The following is a 15,109-nucleotide window of genomic DNA, read 5'->3' on the forward strand; positions in this document are numbered from 1 at the left end:
GCATTTTGACGTGGGCCTGGCACCCTGCTGGAGCTGGGGCTGGCCAGATGGCCTCCAGAGGCCCCTTCCCACCTCAGCCATGCTGTGAATCCATGATTTTTGCACAACCTACGGCCTCACAAGCCACAGCTACGCAGCAAAGGCTGTCTAAGTGCACAAGGATGAGAAAGCCACCATCATTTTTGGTCAAACAGCTGCTGGCTGGGGTTGCTACAGCCACCTAAAAAAGTTGGCCATCAAATCTTGTCTTGTGCATTCCCTGGGAGAATGAACACAGGGTATTACTTCAATAAAAATTGTAACTACACGCTTGAAATACAGAGTACAAACACTAATTTTAAAGAATATCAAAAACACTCTAGTTGTTTCAGGCCCTTTCATGCCAGATAAATAAGTTTGTCTTTTTATTTATTTGTTTTTAAAGATTTGCTTATGATGGAGATGAGCCCAACTAGAAAACCAAAAATCAAGAATCCTTGAACTCCGAAGCAAGTTTTATCTGAGCCTGGGCCTGCATCTGCGCTGACTGCGGCACAGCCAAACAACATTTTTCCATCCCTGTTTATCACTATCACCTCATGCTCTCCCCCCACCAGCACGAGGTCATATCAAAAATTCCTTCCCCACATCCCCTGGTTCCTTAAATTGTAAAGGATCTGGATTTACATCAGTGGGATTACACGAGATCAGCCAAATGTGCACACGCTATGGAGAGAAAGGACAACACGTCTCTTTAAAACCCGAGAGTATTTTTCATTTATAAATAGTTTACATTTTTGGATCCAGTGGCGGACAACCCGCTCGGTCTGTACGGAAACCAAAGAAATATCATGTGTGAGCACTAACCACAGCGTAACTCAGATAATAAACACCAGACGGGCAGCCATATGCAAGGAGGCTGGTGCTTGTGGTAGGGGAGGCAAAGAAAAGTAAGAAATTCAGCAAGCATCACGCAGCTGAACGTTGGATTTCAGACGAACTGGCAGAAGTTTGTGGTTCTGTTCCTCCAAGTTAAGCTACAGGAACACAAGGAAGCATGCTGAACCCTGCCTTGCTTCCCTGGTCTCAGTTTTAGCATCTTTCAGGCTTCAGCAGATTGTCCCCTCTGTGCTATGGGGTCACAACCAGCTATCTGCAGCACAGAGGGACACGACAAGTCCAGAAGGTCACACAAAGCATATGGTGGCCCCCAAAGCTATTGGGCTAACCTGCACAAAAGTTCAAGTTCTAGTCCAAGCCAAACCTAGTGTGCTCTCCTCAATTATAAGTAAGAGGACTATAAGCAACAGGAACCCAAAACACGTAGTGTCTGGCAGCCACAAAGCCCACGGGACTGTGTTAGCGAGCAGCTGGAGCACAAGAGAGAAGAAAGCAGCATGCAAGTGGAAGCTGCTGTGAGCACAGCACCTGAGCCTGCTGGGCCCCCTGGCAGCCCCCAGCCTCATGGGCTTTGCCAAGCTAAGCAAGCTCCCTGCCCCAGCCTCTGCCTGCACACCAAATAAACCTGAAATGGATGCAAACACCTAAAGTATTTGTAAAATCATGGATAGTATAGATAACATCAAACAATAACCCATATCCCACAGAAAAGACAGTCTTTAAAGCAAGAGGACAACTCTTTGCTTGCCAAGCATGGGAACCTGAACCTGGAGCATCTCTGCTGAAATCAGCCTGCCAAAGCCAATTTGATCATTTATTGCTGCAAGGAATTCCACCAATACTCTGGTAACTTTTAAGCAGCAGTGTGTGCTCCTAGGTAGGAAGAAAAAAGCCTGAAAGTATACATTTTCCAGATTTTGCAAACATTTACCAGATGCAAGAGAATTCACGGACCACTCACACCATGCCAAGTGTGCAGACACCAAACCCAGAAGAGCCTCAGCACCCATCTCCCTCTTGAGATGAAGGCTACGGCCAGATACGCCTGGCCGAACAAAGGTTTGTTTTCAATTATATTTCAGGTTCTTCTAACAATAACTGTGTGGCGTCTGGCACCAACACATCTGAGCCTTTGAAGTGGTTCTCAGCTTCAACAGGACCGTGGGGGAGGGCAAAAAGGGAATCAATCAGCAATTTCGGTTCTAGTCAAGCCTCCTTGCTGAAGAGAAAGCCTTAATTCCACAATCCCTGAGCACACCAGCTAGCAAAACACAACAAAAGCCACACATTCAGGCAGAATAGCAGTAGGTCTGCACCAGGGTTGCTGCTTTAACCTTCAGAAATGAGGCTGTGAAATAGGTGGGGCAGCAGTGCCGGACACCACAGCCTCCTGCCTCACAACACCTGCACTGCCCGCAGTGCCAAACCCATCTTCACAGAAATGCAAGAGTTGTCAGGAACCAAGAGGTGTTCAATCACTCCTTTTTTTTTTTTTTTTTTTAAAGCGAAAGAGAGCAACCCCCCCCCCCGCTCCATCATTTGCATTTCTGGGCAAAAATAAAGCTTTTTCCTACTGAGCTCTTCTGCAGAAGCTCACCACGAAGGCATGTTTGGAGCATGCACGATGGCCTGGACCACACAGGACAGCAGCACTGGTGTTGCAGGGCTTGGGGTACGTGGTGTTTGTGACCACAAGACCAAATCTCTTCTCAATGTGCTTGGACCCCAAGCAGGGCTCGCAGTGTGCAGGTACATAGCTAATTCCCTTTCACCTCAGTCCATCTTCAGAGATCTAAACCCCTTTTCAGAGCTCACCTCAAACGACATCGGCAAGACCACACGGGAAATCAGTGCAAAGGCAGGGCAAACCTCACTGTTAAAATGCATATCTTCTTTATCTGCTCGGTTCAAACGAGCACAGTGTGGTTTAACAGCAACAAGGTGGCAGAGCGGAACAGCTCCCGAGGATGGTGGTTTTGATTGGAATGATGCTCGTTTCAGAGGAGGGATAAAAATGCCTTATTCATTTTCCCCAAGCCGCGTCCAAGTCCTACCAAGTCTTTTTGTTAGGTCAGGCAGTTTCTGGAAGCATCTTCTGGCTCAAAACATCCTCAGAATTTCAAGAATCCGCGCTCCACAAATCTTGAGGCTGTTTTGTTCAGGAATGCTGACATGTGGGCAAAGGGAAACCAAACCGTTCCCTTCAACACTGCAGAAAACTTTAAAGTCTGCCCAAGATGAAAAATGCAAGAGTCAAAAACTTTGAAGGAAATGTGGGTTTTCTGCTCAGAGGCAGCTGCATTTCAAATCTTGCCCAGATCATGATCTTCCAACAAGGGAGCGTGGCCGTGCCAGGACAGCTTGTGTGCCTAGCAAGGCTGGTGGCCTCCATGCGCTCCCCTCAAAGCAGGGCCAGAGTTAGAAATGAATAAATAAAGCAGACTTCCAGATCAAGTTTTCTTGGCCTTCACAAAGCAGATGATTGCGCTGTGAAAAGCTCTTGGCAGAGCTTCTTCCCCCCAGACAGGATCCACCCACTTCCCAACGCCTCGCCGTCTACGGACACCAAAGGGCAGGCGTGCGCTTGGTCTTCTGCTCACACAGACAATGCTCCCTGGTCGATAACCGAGGAGGGGACTTGCACATAGACTGAGGCTAACAGCGGTCTGATTGCTCCCATTCTCATCCCAAAGTCACACCGACTGCAAGTAGGTGATTTGGTTGCCTGCCTTGCTGAGATGTCCACTAGAAACACGCACTGCGTTCCAGATTTCTTCCTTTTTGTGGACCTCTGCCTTCCACCTGAAGGACAATATTTGTGGGCTTATACTACATGAGATGGATCTTTCTATTTTATTTTAAAGTTTTGGGCCATTTTCAGGCTGTGTCCATGCTCCCAGACCTGCAGAGGAATCCTGCAGATCTCCCCTCCCACCCAAGCAGGACCGGCTTCACACCTCCCCAGCCCTTCAGGCAGGAGGGAAGGAATCCTGCATTTCAGAGCCAAAAGGTGCCCTGAGCAGGAAAGCTGTCAGAAGGAATTTCAGCCGAGCCTGACAGACTAAAACCTTCACAAAAAGGCACATTTTCAACCCATTCCCAGTCCCACAAAGGCTGTTTATTGTCCAGCATCAGGAACGCAGCTTCCTGGGGTTAAGAAGCTCTTCTGCTGGCCACGAGCAGCAAGGTCACCCCGCGGCAGCGAGCCCGAGTGCTGGGCAGGCTGGGGACACGACGGTGTCCTGGTTTCAGAAGGGAGATGTGAGCAGGGACGCGTCCTGCCCCTGCGAGGCAGACGGTTTTATAGCCAGGGGTCAGGATTACTCAGGAAACCAGAGAGGAAGTAATTGGAAATTGTTGGACAGGGAAACTTCCACATTTTGTCTCCAAATGTGCAGGCCTGCAGCCTGTGATGAATTCCTCTTCTTTTAGCCGTGCCTCTCCCAAACAAAGCTGGAGCTTTGTGGTTTAATTAGCACGCAGCCCCAGAAGTGTTCGACTGCTGTTTCCTCCCTGCCCAAAAAGGTGATTTTTTTTTTTTTTTTGAAAGTCAAAACAAAAAGTCATAAGAAGCCTGGAAAGCTTTGTCATGCACAGCCTGTTCCTGAACAAGCCTCACGCTGGCATTCCTAAAACTTGCACATGGGGAGCTCCAAACCCTCGCCTGGGAGAGCTCACAGCTGGAGGATGATGAGGCAGGGGCAGCAGACAGCAGCAAAAGAGCCAGGCTGGGAGCAGAGCAGCAGCTAACTGGGAGCACTGGGGCTGCAGGAGGGGACTGGGACATGGCGACAGCAGCAGCACACGCAGGGGAGGCACTGGGGAAAAAGCCTGCACAGTCCAAAGGAGAAGATAACCTGGCAGCCAGAGCAAGCCCTGGGGACACGCAGATGAAGGCAGGATCCTGCCGTCCCTGCCAGCTGAAAGGACAGCTCGGCAGGCTCTTGTGGAGCAGACCACAAAGTGCTAGCACTTGAGACACAAGTGCTGGAGACTGGGAGCAAGCAACACGATAGTAAACAGCTCCGGCTGCTATCCGGCATCGCCTGGGGATGCTGCACAGCCGCCTGGCCCTGCATACAAATTCTGGGGAGCCCCCAGAGCAGCACAGAGCCCCCAGCACCCAGCCCTGCCTGCAGGGATGCTACCAGGCCAGGGGGACACGCAGGCGCCCGGGGCCGTCCCATCCATCTGCAGCCGATTGCTCAACACCCATCGGGCCGGGAGGCACGAAAGCTTCTCCTTCCTGGAAGCTCTGCTCCGAGATGGGAGCAGCAAGTCGCCAAAAACCATTCCCAGCTGCGGCCGTCAGAAGGGCTTGCTGCTTTGGCCGAAATGCTTCCTACCGCGGCCACCAGTGCTGCTGTGCGTGGAGAAGAGACCACGCTGGTCCCCAGTGAGGCCAGCATGCAGGAGATGCCACCACTGGTACCTGCCTCAAAGCCAGCAGAAAAAAATGGAGAAGCAAAGCCAGCTGCTGTTTGAAGCACACAGTACAAGCCAAATGTGTTCTGTCAAATGCACACAGCTTTCTGTCCAAGGAGATTAACTCAACGACCAGCACACGTCTCCACCAGTGAGTTTGGAAAAAAAAAAAAAAAAATGAAATCAGAGCTCCTGGAAGGGGATCAATTCACCAAGAAATCAAAAGCCAAGCCACTTCCCTGGGGAGCTGGGCTGAGCCCCGTGGAGATAAATTCAGATGGACACATTCACCGAGAGCCCCGGTGCTGAAGCAGGGCAAGCACAGGGCCCTGCAGAGCAGAGATAAAGCCAGGCAGCTTCTGGCTTGAGAGACAAACCAAGCGACACCACTTGAGATGAGAGCACTAAAACCAGGGTGAAGCCTCAGCTTCTTCTCCCAAAGCAGGACCAGCACCTCTCCCATTCATGCAGAGTTGAATTTGCCTGGGCACGGTGCCGTTACCTTCATTAGGCTATTTCCTAGCTGTCTGTAACAAGCAATACATGGAGGTCATTCACCTGCTCTTGTGAACAGTCATTCAAACACCAAGCTCACTGAGCAGCTTTTGGGTGGCAATCTGCTCGATCACAAAGGTTGGAAAGTGGGAAATGGGACACAGAAAGGGTTTACAACCACGCGAAACAAAAACAAAAAGCACAGAACTCACAAAGCAAATCACAGAGGTCTAAACATGCACATTACTTAGTGGTTTAACGCAGCACTTGTGTGCCATACTCCAGAAATCATCCAAAGACATCCGAAAGCCAAGAATTCTTACTTAGACTTGTTTGGTTTAAGAAGGAAAAAGAGGAACAGAGTTGTTTATAGACCAACATAGATAGGAACAGCACAAAAACATGCTTAGCAAAGGAAGACTGGAAAGTACTGTGACAGTTCAAAGTGAAACATCATATGGTTTGTTTAAATCTCCTAAAAAGGGACAAGTCTCCCCGTTTTGCCAAAACAAATGAAGCACAAGTGTTGCTCTGCCTCTGCCCCCTGGCTCGAGAGGAGACAAAGGTTTATTGTGAGTTGCACAGATGAACGGAGCGCAACGATGCTGCCCTGGCTCCCCAGCAAGGCCACACCAGAGGTGAGAGGGAGGCGAGCAGAGGCCAGCAGCACCACGGCCCCACGCTGCCCCTGCCCACACCATCACCAAGCAGGAGCTTGGAGGTAAGCAGGGAGCCACCGGGTGCTGCCATGGGCACGTGTCCCCACCAGCACCCACACCAAACCCAAAGCAACCACCTCGTGCTGAGTAAGGCAGAAGTCAGGGTCACCACTGCAGAGGATTTTTTATTTTATTTTAAAGAGCTTTGGTGAAGGAAGGTGGCTGGTGCTCTTTCACAGCTCTTGAACCCACAGCCTGGCCAAGCATCACTTGAAATAAGCTGTGGAAAACAAAGCAGAGCAGCTCAGGGCTGCTTGAGGCACTGGCAGAGGCACAGCCAGCTCTCCCCATCTTCCCCCAGCTCACACACACAAAGAGGAGGAAGGAGAGGCAGCGATGTTTGGACAACTGGAACATATTTAGGGGGTGATTTTTCACAGGGCCTCCAGCCAGGCAGTTTCCTCCGATAGCCATTTTATTACCCGCAACACACTTCACAGACCAGCAGCTCTCACATCCACAGGGCAGGCTGCCACACCGGCCTGCCCCAACACCATGGGGGACATCACCCATCGCTGCTGCAGCCAGCTCTGCTTATGGGGCACCCACAGCACCTGCAGGAAGCAGCTTTAAATGCTGTCTCCATCTGAACACCTTCCTCCAAACCCCAGGCATTAGCTGAGAGCTCCCACCCACCCCACAGGTGCCAGCCATCACTTTTCAGGACTGTATTCTGCACTAGATATAATGTGGAAAACCTGTGACAATTCCCAGCCTGCACAAAGCATGTCCCCAGCTCCCAGGGTGGCATTTTGCGAGATGCTGGTTAGCAGATGGCACTGATGGCCAGCTCCAGGGCAGCAAGCACAGCCAGGAGAAGCAGCACAGCCCCAGCTTTATGTTTTAGGTCTTATTTCCTTCACACACCTGAGGGCTTGCTCTGCCTCTCTGCAGCGAGCAAGGAGCTGCCAGCTGGAGGTGGTGGTCTAGGGAGCCGTGTCAGATTTCAAGGTTTCACAGCCAAATTTCCACCGAAGTTGAGGTATGTGTTCCCTAATCTGAAAGGATTCATCTAAAAATAGGCACCTTCACTGAAAGTGAAGCACTCTGCACACTGCCTGCCCAAGGGGGTAGGGCTTAAGAAAAATGTGCACCTCTGCAGATTTCCAAATTTAATGCAATTAAACAATACAGCCCCCAAAAAAAGACCATGATGAAGTCTGCAAACAAATGATCATCTCATTACAAACAGCACTATCACAGCTACTATGACAAATTCTCTCACACAGGACACTTCAGCTCCAGAGCTGAGCTTTAGCCAGCTAATGCATTTTTAGATGCAACTTCTGCAAGACACTGGAATGTGTCTGGATATATTTTAAGTCCACAGCTCTGTGTAAGGCTGTTCAGTACATAAAGGACTTCTGAAATACTTCTGAAGTTCACGCAGCACTACGACAAGGTACAAAGCTGGCACGGCACGGGTGCAAGCAACACACACCCTGCCTGCGTGTCCAAGGCAGGTACCCTGAACAAAGCCAGGCAGGTGGCCTCCTGTCCTCCAGGTCCTACACAAACTGAAAATGCAACCGAGAGAACCGCAGCAGACTCCCGGACTTTGGCACAACGCAGTGTCAGCTCTTGAGAGGTGACCCCCTAAAAATTGGGGCCTGCTTCTAGACTCCCCCAAAATGAGGGGGTTGCAGCTGTATAAACAGTGTGCTGAAGAGATGAGGGGCACACAACACGTTACACACGTTGTGGTCCTGTGCTGGAGCTGGAGGAGGCTGGGGTTGAAGGACTTGAACTGCAGCGCAGCGTTTGGTTAACCATTAATGGATGACTCAGCTCCAACAATAAAACACATTTCACCTTCCGTGCTAGCGCAACAGCACCCTGGCCCTTGACTCGGGCCCCTGTGCACAGTAAGGAAGAAAAAAAACCACTTGGTAGCACATCATTTAATAGCTGGGCACACCAGGAAGCGCCAAGAAGGGCTTCTCAGCCCTTCCCATCTTCCCTTGGCTTCCTTCACGTGCCACATGGGGCTCACAGCAGCGCTCCAAGCCACCTTTAGATGAAGCCTTATACAAAGTCTGAGCGAGGTGCTAGGTGCGTGCCTGGCTGCTGGGCCCACAGCCAGGATCTCACCGGGCTGTGCCTTCCTGGCAGCACCAGGCAAGGTTCTCTCTGCCCCGATATCAGGGGGATGAAGGGAGCGCGGTGATTAGGTTAGCAGCATGAGGTGATTGCGTTAAGGACTGATGAGATGAACTAACTCAACCTGAGGTGTCTCACACCGCAGCCAGCAAGATCAGTGCAGAGCCCCGCGGGCCCAACTGAGGGTTTCTGGGTGCGGTTGACACAGAGCCAGGGACAAACACCGGGATTTAACACGGCTGGTGACAGAAATGAGAGCCACCAGGCAGCTCGGCCTTCAACACAAAACCCAGAGCCCTCCTCAAGGGGTTGGGGCAGCCAGGAGCCACGTGTGGGCACAGCCTGGGGGCACAGCAGGACCACCAGGAGGCTCAGAGCACCCACGGTAAGGCCATGCCAGCAGGCCCAAAACACGAAGGAAAAGCCAGAAAGCATCTGGGGGAAGCAGCCAGCCCCACAGCTCCCTGCTCCATCCCTCACCCTCCGGGCAGGCACTCCTCTGAGGCCCAGCCACCCCCAGGCTCCTCATCTACAGGGCAGTTTGCACGAGTGAAGACAAAATATTGAGCTGCCACTATAACATCATAATGGTTGTTTTTCCTAGAGAACAATTGCTGGTGTGTTCGTTTTTTTCGGATGCCTACTGAGATGCTCCTTTCCCTGCCCTGGGAATTTTCCCTCCGCCCCCAGCTCCCAGCCCATCCATTCTCCCCTTTTCAGGCTGCACCCATTGTAAGCAGCACTGAATATTAACACAGCCCATTGAGCACTTGCTCCTTTTGTATGGGACCCTTGCGTTTCAAATTGCAGTGGCTGTGGAGAGGAAAAGCCTCAAAGTGATTAAATGCCACCAAGTTTCTCAAAAGAAGCCAGGAGGAGGCAGGGGAGGCTGCAGGGGTCCTAGAGCCCTTCACGTGAGGCCAGGGAGTCCTGTAACAGCCAGAAATGCTTCTCAGCGGGGATATTTTGCCCCGTTGAGGCTGCATTATGCATCTTATGAATCTCACATGCACATCTAATCCTAGTCTGGTCAGGATCACTCCCGCCCCAGCCGTGGCTCAGCCAGGGATTAAGATGAGAAGATCAGACAGCGGTCGCGAAGGGCCTGCTGCTGACTGCTGTTCTCCAGAAAGAGCCAATAAATATCACGGCATGCCGAGGGTGGTCAGTGAATCCACAGACACATGTTCACAGGCAGGGCGGATTGATTTGCAAGCGTGAGCATTTATTCGTGCCTGCGGAGGCATTGCTCCGAGAGGAGAGGCTCCTCCACCACCCCAGCCTGGGGGGTTCGGCCCCAGCCACCTCCCCAGAGCAGCCCCCAACTGCACGGGGCCAGGCACGGCAAAAAAAATTACTTAACAAGAATTAAGTAATCTTTGCTCCATTATTTCTGCAGGGTTGGAAGTGGGACATGCAGGGAAACGACCGACACCAAGCCACCCGCGGGATCTATCCCCCCAGAGCCTCCTCTGCTGGCTCTCCTTGTGTCTGCAGAGGGGCAGGGGTAACTCAGGGGGCTACAAGCAACCCGTGGCAATCCCCAGAGAGCACCATGCACACAGGCAGCAGCAGAAAAAGCTCCCTACAGATTGCCACCGCATCCAAAGAAGCCACCTAAAATGTAGGAGAGCCCAGCAGCAACATCTGGCACGCGAAAGCCCTGGTTCAGCAAGGAGTGTAAGTTCATAGGTGATTTTGAGCACAAACATCCTGGTCTCATTGCCTCTAAAAATCTCCCCATGTGCATGTACTCAAGTACAGCAGGGCTCCGTCCCAGGATCCCAGATCAAATGTGCTTTCAGGGCCTGTGGCCAGGCATCCGCAGGACTTCCAGGAGCACCCAGCTCCCCAGAGAGCAGCAGCACCAGGCAGACAGAAAACACCCCTGCAGGAAATGCCTTAGGACAACATATCCATATACCCAAACCCATCTCCCTGGGAAAACAGAGCAGCACAATCACCCAAATCCCCCAGGGAAGCTGCAGAGGCCCTGCTGTGCTCAATGCCCCGCACCTGCAACCACCCAAGGGCAGGAAGCTCCACGCAGAGCTCCCCCCGCATCTCCACCACCAACTGGGAGATGTGAGAGGACTTGATCCTTTCTATTGTTTTGCAAACATAACATTCATGGTCCTGGGCTGCTGTGCTCTAGCTCAAAGCATGGATGAATTCTTCCCTTGTGCAACTTTAAATCAAGAGTAGCTGCGCTCACATGCGTGAGGGCTGCTCCAGAGGGGACCAAAAGCAGAACTGGAGGTGTCTGCGAAGCACTGGGTCTGGCGCAGCATCCAGCACAACGGGGAAACCCATACATCCTCCGGACACATGTGCCCAGTATCCTGAGCACTTCATCTAGTTGTCTGGGTCACACCACCGCAGACTTGCTTAGGAGATAAACAAGCTTTCATTCCTTCAGACCACACCAGCAACAAGTCAGCTATCGCGCTGCACTTCCACAGCCATGAGTTTTCTCACTGTTAGAAGCTGTGCCCAAAAAGCAAGTGCTCTATCAGTAAGAAGTAGAAAAGTCCCTCCTCTCACCACTCCTGAGGAATTAAGATAGCACAGAAAGACAGGAACAGCAGATGCTGCTGATGTGCCACGGCACTGACAGCGCTGGAGCCCCACACCAGGCTTTTCAGAGCATGAAGCGTTTTGTACTTAAGCTCGGCCCTAAGAAGTTACAGCACAGATAACGCTCTGCTGTACATCAAGCCTTCAGGCAGAGTTTGACACAAAGCATCTCCACAGCGAGACTCCAAGAGGAAAATGCAGCAGCTGCCGGGTGCAGACCCACTGGCAGCTTCCTCCACAGCCAGGGGCTTTTTGCTCAGTGCTGCAGCTCTTACGAGGGCTGCATAGGTCCTGGATGGTGACACATCCTGCACACTGCTCGAGCTGGCTGTGCCCAGAAGTGCACGGTGTGTCACCCACTGCCTGCTCCTTTTCCTTTTAAGAACCCCCATCTGTGCCACACTGCGCTAACCGTGAGCGACCGCAGCGCGCTCCCCTCGCTGCGCATCACTTCTGCCCTCTGAAAGCCAAGGAGAAAAATTACAACTCCCAGCCCTGCTGCCAACAAAGAAATAACAATAGTTTCAAAAGATCCCACTGCTTTTCCTCAGCACTGATAGTCCTGTTGACAAAATACACAGCGATTAAGTCGGTTCAGAACGCTCCCCAGCGCGCGGAGCCACATTTCCAGCAGCCCAAACAAAAGCTTTACCTCAAACACACTGAGATCCGACCCGAGCACTGCAGCACCAATTAGGAGGAAAAAATAAGATAACTGCTAAGGAGGGATTTTCAAAAGCACTCTAATGAAGCCAAAGCACAGCCAGCACAAGCCACTGCACACGGGATTTCTTATCCTCCTACGAGTGATCCCATCTGGGGATGGAGTATCTGGGCTGGGGGACCCCAGACCCTAATAATCAGCCCCTGGCACTGCTCTGCTAAACGCATCAGTGACCCCCTGCATTAGAAGCTCGCAGTTATGAGCCTAGTGATCACAAAAAGCAATAGAAGCAATATTACTCTAAAAAACAGAAGTACATGTAAGAGCTTAAATGGCTGCGTTTTATATCAGCTTGGGAAAAGGAAAAATGCCCTAAGTTCTGAATTGTCAGATAGGAAAGCCATCACAAATTTCCTCTTTAGCTAATTCGTTGGTTAGCTTAGAATTTGCTAAGTGACAAACCGTATTTTGTCTAAGTGGCTAAAAGACCAACAGCCCACAGGCTGTAGATTTATTCATGCAATTATTTCACCCATAAAATTTAAACTGAGCTCGGGACATTCAAAAACCCGTTGCACACGAATAAGACACTCCTGGGCATTAGCACTCCTGAAAAAAAACACGACAATAAATTTGTTCAGAGCGGGCTATGAATGCGTTTCTCCACAGGAACAAAGACTCACTGTCCTGTTTTAAAAAGGAGCGCGGGGATTCTGGAATGATGCTGAAAAGATTAAAAATTCATGGGGAGGCTGAGCAAAGGAGCCGTCCTGTGCAGGAGCAGGCAGCAACAGGTGAACGTGGCGAGTCTGGCTTTTACTAGGACGGGCCACAGGCTGCTCTCGGTGCGACAGCGGGCGATTTCGTGTAAAACACAGCGTTTTGCGGCCAGCAGCGAGTAACGCCAGGAGAACCTGACAGCCCCCTAATAACTCTTCTTAATAAGAAGTTGGATGATCTCCAGCCATACTTCGGTGACCGCCTTCTCCTGGCGGAGCTGCGGGGTATCTGTTACAGCCACCAGCTTTATGGATTCAATAATCTATAAATCTGCTCAAACGGCCGAACGGCGCAGCAAAGCGAAGAGCCCAGGCGCTTTTTCCTCCTCCTCTTTGGATCCCCGTTTCCAGAGGCTGGCTAATGGTCTGGGGCACTTATTTTTCCGGATCTAGGTGCGTGCACAGGCTCTGTGCTCAGATACAGGGCAGCTGTCAGAGGGACCGAGCTGGATGAGCCAAATTTGTCGCCCTTTGCACAGCGCGGCAGCAGCCCAGGCTTTTGGGGACAGGAGTCCTGCTGTGCCGTGCGTGGGGCTACACTCTCCAAATCGCAGTTTTAGGGGAAAAAAGGAGCCGTGGCACACACCCAGCCACCAGAAACCCAGCCCCACGCTCCGCAGCCCCCCAAGACCCCGATAAATGAATGGGAACCGGGGGGGCTTTGGGGAGGGCAGCAGCCAGCCCCGCGCAGCTCGGGACGCCCCGTGCGCCCCGGGGCCAGCTCCGCGCTCCCCGCAGGGGCCGGTTTTGGGGCAAAAAAGGCCAAAAGCAGCTGCGGAGCCGGGGCGGCGATGCCCAAATAAGGCCTCGGAGCCGCCGCTCGGCCCGGACCCGGCCCGGGACCCAGCGGGGGGCGGCAGCGGAGCGGCCCCAGGCGCTGAGGAAAGGCTCGGCTCCCCAAACCTAACCTCTTAATTAACTAATTAATTTTTTTTCCCAGCACGGACACCCCCTCCCGGTACTCACACGTGTCGCGGCCAGCGGGGCAGGTCCCGGGGCACCGCGGGCAGCGCCAGCCCGCCGCAGCCCAGCAGCTCCGCGTCGCAGGAGCAGCCCCCGGGGCAGGGGGCGGCGGGGTCCGCCGAGCCCAGCACCGAGCCCAGCAGCAGCAGCACCGACACCGGCAGCAGCAGCAGCGCCGCCGACCCTCCGCCGCCCGGTACCGGCCCCGCCATTTTGTATCCGGCACCCGCCGAGCGCCCGGAGCCGCAGCGGAGCAGCGGGGGCAGCCCTGGAGGGGAGCAGAGCGGAGCCGCTCAGCGCCGCCTCGCCGCCTGCAGCATCGCCAAACCCTCACGGCACCGGCATCCGCAGCCCCTTTCTCTTCTCCTCGGCTTTCCTCCGCTGCTGCTGCCGCCGCCGGGGCTCGGATTCCGCCGGGACTGCGAAGCGGCGCCGCCGGGACTCGAACCCGCGCCCTCCCGGCCCCGCCGCTCCCTCCTGCGCTCGCCGCGGCCCCACGTTGGCCGCCCCGCAACATGTAGGCGCGCCGCCCCCCGCCCGCCCGCCCATTGGCTGCCGCCCGGGCCCGCGCGCCCCGCCATTGGTAGCGGCTCGCCCCCCGCCCCTGTCAATCAAAGCCTCCGAGGCCCGCCCCCCTTTGCCACTCCAGGTGTGAGCCCCCTCCCCTCCCCGCCGCGCCGCTCTTAAAGGGGCCGCGCCCGGCGCACGCCCCCCCCCCCAAAAAAATCAGCGATTTTGGGTGTCCCGCCGTGGGCTTTTTCACCCAAAGGCTCTCCCAGGCCCTGCTGTCACTTTTCCCGAGTCACTGAAACGGCTGTGCTCACCATACACGTGTCCTGCACCAGTTGTCCTATTTGCCAATGTTTCACCCCAAACCTAAGTGGCTCCCCGGATTCCCCCCTATTTTGGAAGGACCCCATGTTTTGCCACCCCATTGTGCTGCCCACATCAGTGAAACCACCCTGGCCCTGTGGGAAGGCAATTTTTGGGGTGGGGAGGGGGCACAGAGGGGTGCAAGGGGGCTGTGGGTTCACATGAGAGCACCCAGCCCCAAATCAGCCATATTATGGCTCGTTAGGTAACCACAGCAAGATCATATTGGGTAAAACCCACACTAGGGCATTGACACGCACATAAAGGCATCTCCTGAGCCCAATGGAGAGCACCCAAGTGCCCTTGGCCAAGCATGGATGCGGCCCATGTAGCATTTAGGGTTGGAAGCCCCTGGTGTGCCCCATGCCCCACAGTGCCTTCACCCATGTGTGCCTGCGGTCGCCGGGCTGTGCCCCATGGGAGGCAGCAGGCCAAAGGCTTCAAGGCGAAATAAATGGGACGGCTACACCAGGACAGTGGCACGATGCCGAATTCGCCAGCCAGCCCGGCTGAAGGCGTCAGGGCCGAGGGGGTTTGGCTGGCGGGTTCCCCACAGGCCGCTGCCGCTCGCAGTGTGGAGCCCCCACGCCGAGGCCTGGAAGTGGCTGTGCTCGGCGCGGGACGGGGTTTTGGCA

At 53.5% G+C, this 15,109-nt stretch overlaps 1 protein-coding gene across 1 annotated transcript in view; it reads right to left on the reverse strand.

Moving 5' to 3' along the window:
- LRIG1 (leucine rich repeats and immunoglobulin like domains 1) overlaps positions 1-14,150 on the reverse strand; it is an 85,322-nt gene extending 71,172 nt beyond the window's left edge. Inside the window, exons 1-2 of the mRNA XM_032194273.1 lie at positions 13,936-14,150; positions 13,605-13,682 (exon numbers count right to left, since the gene is read on the reverse strand). Coding sequence (XP_032050164.1) covers positions 13,605-13,682; positions 13,936-14,150 — 293 coding nt within the window. The remainder of the gene's footprint in view (positions 1-13,604; positions 13,683-13,935) is intronic.
- Positions 14,151-15,109: the final 959 nt, after the last annotated feature.

Source organism: Aythya fuligula, chromosome 10 (assembly GCF_009819795.1).
Source record: "Aythya fuligula isolate bAytFul2 chromosome 10, bAytFul2.pri, whole genome shotgun sequence".
Lineage (NCBI taxonomy): Eukaryota > Metazoa > Chordata > Aves > Anseriformes > Anatidae > Aythya > Aythya fuligula.